This window comes from Dendropsophus ebraccatus, chromosome 7 (genome assembly GCF_027789765.1).
Source record: "Dendropsophus ebraccatus isolate aDenEbr1 chromosome 7, aDenEbr1.pat, whole genome shotgun sequence".
NCBI lineage: Eukaryota > Metazoa > Chordata > Amphibia > Anura > Hylidae > Dendropsophus > Dendropsophus ebraccatus.
In genome coordinates, this window is record NC_091460.1 from 8,869,065 (window position 1) to 8,876,552 (window position 7,488).

The following is a 7,488-nucleotide window of genomic DNA, read 5'->3' on the forward strand; positions in this document are numbered from 1 at the left end:
TATGAAGCAGCCAGAGACACTTAGTTTCTCCAGTCTATCACTTGTATTTACTATGCAGTGGTAGACACTACAGATGGATAAAATTCAGGGATAAATCTAGCCCTCGCCGAGAACCATTCTACAAAGTGCAGGGCAGTATCTTGATTCACAGAGGAACTACCCTGGATAGAACAAAGATACCAGAAGGTCTACGTACTCTATCTCGCCGTGCTGGTGACACCGAGACACCCTCGAACACAGAGCACAGTACTAGTTTGGGTTGGGACTCATTTCACAAACTCCTCTTCTCTCTGCTGCTCCACTCTACTCTAAACTCTACAAGCACCGCTACAACTACCTCTACAATATTCAGCACTTTCAAGTATCTCTGCAGCACAGACCCAGTTGAGCATTATTGCTTGTACAAAGAATATCTATCTGTTGCCAAATTGTTCTGTATTATTCAAAAACTGCACAGTATAGCTGTTGTATTTTATCATCAGGACTCAGTCATCTCATCTCTGTGGGTGCCGGTACCGGTAGTCCGGGAGGGACTTATTTGATTATTGTGACTAGAGCCCAAGGGACCCATCACAACCAGGCAGGTACAGGGTACAGCAAGCCACTCTAAAAAGCAGGTACTAACATCAACCTTGTGTGCTTAACTAGCACTGGCTTCACAACGTTACCACCTCTGGTTGAGCTGTATCATGCCACTGATAATGTCACTTCCAGTGGTCACCACAACTTTAGAGCCAGTCTCTGAAGTGACAGGCCCCTCAGCCAATCAATGGCCACTGCAATCCTGACCTGGCCAGTGATTGGCTTGGTGGCGTGTCACTTCAGACACTGACGGGGATGGGCCGAAGCTAACGGGATATCCAATGGGGGAGAGGTATGTATAATTTAATATCTTCTTTGCGGATTCATCTGCCATCAGCCTCACATCAAAATTACACGTGTAAGTGGCTATGTGAGCCTGGAGGCCGGAAGTCCTGTGTTTTCCATGATGAATAAATAAATAAATAAATTGCAAACATGCTTTACATAACATTCCGTTTTGATTTTGAAAGTTATCACAACAGTGGCACTTTAAATAAGTGAACACACAAAAACACAGAAAAATGCAACAGCTCACCGCAACAGCAAGATACAGACCCACTATAGACATGAAAATAATTAAAAGCAGCCCCCCCCCCCAACTGCCCAAAAAATTCCCACAAAAATAATGAGTCTCTTGGTTACTATTTGCAAACAGCGTAAACTTTAAATAAGTGGACATGGTTTAACATGAATAAACTGCTGTTAGGGAGTCCTAGAGTCCAGAAAGATGGCAGTCCCTTTTCTCGACCCGCAATCCCTGTCCCTGCCTACTTGCCCCCTAGGCTAACCCTGTGGCAGTAACTGGACAACGGTGCCTAGGCTAACTAGGGACACGGGGCGGAAGACAGAACACCCAGAGAGGAAAAACAATAATAAACAGGTCAGACAGTCCAATTTGGCAAGAGGAGGTAACGTCTAAATACAAATCAGCAAACAAAGGGTAAACAGAGTCCGATCCAAGGAAAAGAACAAGAGGTATCGCAGTACAGAGGATGAGGCAAAGGCAAAGTCAAAGTCAAGTTCCAGAAGTCAAATAACAAGTAGCACAAAAGGATCACACTGGTGTCGATGGAGACCAAACATACACTGGCAACTCTAGGAAGTAAACCACCAGCTGAAATGCTGCCAGAACTCCCACCCCGGCAGCTGATAGGAGCAAGGAGTCTGACAGCAGTGTAGAGACCAACAGCAGCCAGGGAGCCCTCTTCTGTCCTCATAATACAGCAAGCCTCAGGAGCAGTTAGCAACACCTGAAAGCTTAACCCTAAGAGCACCGGAGAAGAGAAATCAGGAGAAGGCATGACAACAGGTGTCATCTACCTCGCAGCAGAGCATGAAGTGTGAATAGGTCAGAGAGAAATCGTTTGTCGGCTTATTCTTCCAGCCAAATTCACACACTCAGAATGAACTCTAACAACTGCACGCTGTTGTTGCCATCCTCTTCCAATCTGCAGGTTTATATGCAATCCAGAAATCTTGGAGAACTCCACATGCTGTACGTCATGAAAGATTAAAATTCTGCCCAAGTGAAGCAGCATCTACCCCGTCTGCTCCTCAGCAACAAGTTGCACTAACTCGTGCCCCAGTGGTTGAGTCTGCATAAAGACGGCCGCTAGGTTTGAAGATACAGTATAATGTTGGTTCCTGCCTCCTCCAGCTGCAGCTACACCTCCTTCAGAGCCACCTCCTGCACCGGACTCTGCTCTGCCTGATCCCACACCAGTGCCAGAGAACAGGGACTCTGCTATCTCTGCTCCTCCTCCAGCAGAAGCTCATAGTGAAGACCCAGAGGTCAGCCTCCTGCCTGTTATAGAGAGTAGCATGCCATATGTAGACCAGGAGAAAAATAGGAGCGAGCACTAAAGCGCATGCAAGGCTCAGCAAACACTCTGGGTCAGGACTTAGAGTAGAGGATGTATAGGCAATGGATATACAGCTAGGTGGTGCATATAGCTATCGATAGAACAAATCCAATACAGTCCAATGAGAAGATAGAGCTAGCACTCACCGTCTGCTGTAAAACATAATCCAGTTTATTCGGGGTTCACTTCAGCATGGATCGGGGGAGGGAGATAGAGGCAGGTGCGTCGGGCGACAGGTGAAGAAATTGCTTACAGCCTTCCCATCTGACAACACTAGCAGCAGACGACTTGCTTCTGTGGGCAAAGATGAGGGGAGATGAGGGGACAGGCAGCAAGTTCTGGAAGATGGTGAGAGAGTATGTAGTGGACTAATTACTATTCACTGTTCAAGAGAAGACTTGCCCCACTAGAAAGATATAGAAATAGTGAAGGGAAAAGTGTGACATTGGGGGGGGGGGGCTTCCAGTCCATTGCCCGTCTACAATGGATCACCCCTTGCACCTGAGATTTTCCTGTAATGTAATGTACTATGTGCAGCCGCCGTTTTGAACTAACTTTGTATGAACTTTTGTAAAATTAGGTTAATTCGCAATTTAAATTCTTCGCAAAGTTCAGAATAAACCTCGATTTGGGAAGTTCAGTTTACTCATCTCTGCTTATGATCTACTTTTTTTTTTTAACTAACTACCCAAATACTTAAATGAGAACACTGGGTAAATGTTAAAAATGTGAACGGTATAGGTTGTTGGGAACATATCAATTAATGGATATTTACCCATCCTCGCACCCCCGTAGTAGCAGCGCCACCACTCATAGTCCTCAGAAGGTCCCCTAGGTCTCCCGGTGATGTGACATAACAACCTGGTCAGAAATGCCTGCAAGTCAATAGCATCTCTGCAGTCAATGACTGCCCAAACGGCTGTTCCTGTGGGATTGTGATGACAAAAGAAGCTGGGAGAACCAGAAAACCAGAGGGTAACAGTGAGTGGTGGCACTATGGCTGCGAGGGCATGGGAAGGGGTCGGTATCCCCTGATTGTTATGTACAATTTCTTACATTTACCTGGAATACACCGTTAATGCTTACTGTACTATACAACAATGGTGTATAGGATGAATTTGTAAGAACTATAAGCCTTTTTTTTTCAGTACTAAAAAGAGAATTATTAATGCAATTGAATTTTTTATATCAGTCAGAAAGTTTTTATTAAATATTTTTCACAATTTGTCTACTTGCTGCAAAGTAAAGAAAGAAAAAACAACAACTAAGAGACATCTTCCAAGTGAGCTTATTGCAGGGATCTTGATAATGTTAGTGTAATGTTCACAATAAATCCCTATTATCAGGCAGTGTGATATTTCCCAGTCATTCCTTCCTTTTCCCCAGCAGGTCGGTTTTTCTATTCATTTCAGATCTAAATAAAATGATAAAACATTTGGGGAGAAACACACATCCTAACAGTCCAGCACTGGACGCCATCACTGCAAAGACCTCCACAGCCACCATGGATTTCCCTGTGGTGCTCAGATAAGCCGGGATCATGGCGATCCAGACACTGCAGAACAGCAGCATGCTGAAGGTAATGTACTTGGCCTCATTGAAAGTGTCCGGTAATGTCCTCACCATGAAAGCCAGAACAAAGCTCACCGCTGCCAGGAACCCCAGATACCCCAACATGGAGTAGAACCAGATATCAGACCCTGCATTACACTGAATGATGACCTTCCCAGGATAAGACTGAGTGTCCAGGTCCTGAAATGGAGGAGAGATAGACAACCAGATAACACAGATTATAACCTGAATGGATGAACACAACATCACTATGGAATAGGGCAGCTTCACACTCAGCCATTTCCTCCAGGGGCTTCCAGGCTTGGTGATCTTAAAAGCAACACAAACCATCACAGTCTTGGCGAGAAGTGAAGAGACGGCAACCGAGAAGAAGACTCCAAAACTGGTTTCCCGTAATCTACAAGTGACATCACTGGGACGGCCAAGAAACAAGAAGACAGAGAGGAAGCTGAGGATGATGGAGACCAGGAGGAGATAACTCAGGTTCCGGTTATTAGCTCTAACAATAGGAGTGTCCCGGTAGGAGATAAATATCCTCAATATGGAGCCGGTCACAAGACATCCGAAGAGCGAGACACAGGAGAATACAGAAGCTATTGTGTCATTGTGGTAAGAGATGAAATCCAGGACTTTGGGCAGACATCGGTCTCTCTTCTCATTCGGCCATTCATCACTTGGACATTTCATGCAGGTGTCAGAATCTGAAGGAAGATTTCATAACATATTCATATCAAAAGCATAAACTATCTATCTATCTATCTATCTATCTATCTATCTATCTATCTATCTGTCTATCTATCTATGAAGCAAAGAGTATGGACAGCACTATAGTTAGATAGTTACATAGTTAATACGGTTGAAAAAAGACACATGTCCATCAAGTTCAACCAAGGAGGGGATGGGTACAGGGAAGGGGGAGGGGTGATAGGTTCTATACATATGCATTTATATTATTTTGGTCTAAGAACTTGTCTAGGCCGGTTTTGAAGCCCTCTACTGTTTTTGCTGTGGCCAGATCCTGTGGTAGACTGTTCCACAGATTCACAGTTCTCATGGTAAAGAAAGCTTGTCGCCTCCGGAGATTGAACCTTTTTTACTCCAGGCGGAGGCAGTGCCCCTTGTCTCTCCAGGCGGAGGCAGCACCCCCTTGTCTCTCCAGGCGGAGGCAGTGCCCTCTTGTCTCTCCAGGCAGAGGCAGTGCCCTCTTGTCTCTCCAGGCGGAGGCAGTGCCCCCTTGTCTCTCCAGGCGGAGGCAGTGCCCCCTTGTCTCTCCAGGCGGAGGCAGTGCCCCCTTGTCTCTCCAGGCGGAGGCAGTGCCCTCTTGTCCTTTGAGGGGGTTTTACCTGGAACATATTTTCCCCATATTTCTTGTAGGGGCCATTTATATATTTAAATAAATTAATCATATCTCCCCTTAAACGTCTCTTCTCCAGACTAAACAAATGTAATTCTTTTATCCTCTCCTCATAACTTAGATGCTCCATTCCCCTTATTAGTTTAGTTGCCCGTCTTTGTGCCCTCTCCAGCTCTAGAACGTCCTTTCTATGAATTGGGTTCCAAAACTGGACAGCATACTCCAGATGAGGCCGCACCAATGCTTTATAGAGCCGTAATATTATATCCCTGTCCCGTGAGTCCATGCCTGTTTTAATGCATGACAATATCCTGCTGGCCTTAGAAGCAGCTGACTGACATTGTTTGCTGTTCTGTAGTTTATTATCTACAAGTACACCCAGATCCTTCTCCATCAGCGACTCTCCCAGAGTAACTCCCCCCAGGACATATGATGCATGCGGGTTATTAGTACCCAGGTGCATAACTTTACATTTATCCACATTGAACCTCATTTGCCAAGTGGACGCCCAAACACTCAGTGTGTCTAAGTCATCCTGTAATATCTGCACATCCTCCATAGACTGTACTGTACTACAAAGCTTGGTGTCATCTGCAAAGATAGAAACATTGCTGTTAATTCCATTCTCAATATCATTAATAAACAAGTTAAACAGAAGAGGGCCCAGTACTGACCCTTGGGGTACACCACTTATTACCGGGGACCATTCGGAGTAGGAATCATTGACCACCACTCTCTGGGTACGATTATTAAAGCGTAACTATCATGTTTTTTTTATTGCAGAAATCAGTAGTATAAGCGTTTTTAAGAAACTCTGTAATAGGTTTCATCAGCCAAAAAAGCCTCCTTCTGTACTCAAGAAGCAATCTCCCTGCCTCCCCCCCTGACTTCTTATCTGTGCATTATCAGGCAAATCCGTCTTCATTACAGAGAAGCCAGTGAAGACGGGCTCTGCTCTCTCCATTGTAAGGGCCCTATTCCACCGGACGATTTTCGTTAGCATAATCGTTAACGATTAACGATCTCAAACGACCGCTATTGCGAAAGACCTGAAAACGTTCACTCATTTCCATGGAACGATAATCGTTACTTATGATCGTAATTGCGATCGTTTCTTCTTCCGTATTTCTTCGCTATTGCGTTCGTATCTATTGCGAACGACCGAACGATGTCTTATTCAATGCGAACGATTTGCGAACGTTTTGCGAACGAGCAACGATAAAAATAGGTCCAGGTCTTATAAAGCGATCAGCGATTTCTCGTTCGGTCGTTAATCGTTACTGCATTTCAACCGAACGATTATCGTTTAGATTCGAACGATTTAACGATAATCTGAACGATAATCGTCCGGTGGAATAGGGCCCTAAGCCTATGAAGGGGGGAGGGGCTGAGGGAGATGAGGGAGCAGGAAGAGGTGACATGAAGGTCAGCTGTTTGTAGACTCTCTGGGCACCTAAAACGCTGGATTCAGGTTTCAGAAAGGTCAGTGCTTATCTATGAATTTACCGAGAAAAGATTAGAGAGTGTTGTGCTTTGCAGAAATCCTCCGTGCTCAGTCACTCCTAACAGCCCCTCCCCTCTCCATAGACACATAATGGGCACAGAAATCCTGCTTCTTTTGCAGTGAGGCTGGGAGATTGCTTTTTTAGTCCAGAAGTTAACTCTTTCAGTACATAAAACCTATTACAGAGTTTCTTAAAATCGCTTGAACTGTTGATATTTAATGTTTTCAAAAAAATGACCCTGAAATGACAGTTACGCTTTAAGGCAGTTTTCAATCCAGTTACACATTAAACTTTCCAAACCGATAGACTTTAACTTACCCATCCGACGTCCATGAGGGACTGTGTCAAACGCTTTTGCAAAATCCAGGTACTCGATATCCACAGCCGCGCCGCCATCCAGGCTTCTACTTACCTCTTCATAGAAACATATCAGGTTGGTTTGACAGCTTCTGTCCTTAGTAAAACCATGCTGGTTATCACTTATAATACTATTAGCCACTACATATTCCTGGATGTAGTCCCTTATAAGCCCCTCAAATAGTTTCCCCACAATGGACGTTAAGCTTACGGGTCTATAGTTACCTGGGGAAGTTCGAGAGCCCTTTTTGAAAAT

At 44.7% G+C, this 7,488-nt stretch overlaps 1 protein-coding gene across 1 annotated transcript; it reads right to left on the bottom strand.

Annotated features, from left to right (window-relative positions):
* Nucleotides 1-3,809: 3,809 nt before the first annotated feature.
* On the bottom strand, nt 3,810-7,197 carry LOC138796420 (vomeronasal type-2 receptor 26-like). Its single transcript, XM_069976020.1, has 2 exons — nt 7,194-7,197; nt 3,810-4,717 (listed from the first exon to the last, which is right to left on the bottom strand). The coding sequence occupies exons 1-2, from the start codon at nt 7,195-7,197 to the stop codon at nt 3,810-3,812; spliced, it is 912 nt and encodes a 303-aa protein (XP_069832121.1).
* Nucleotides 7,198-7,488: the final 291 nt, after the last annotated feature.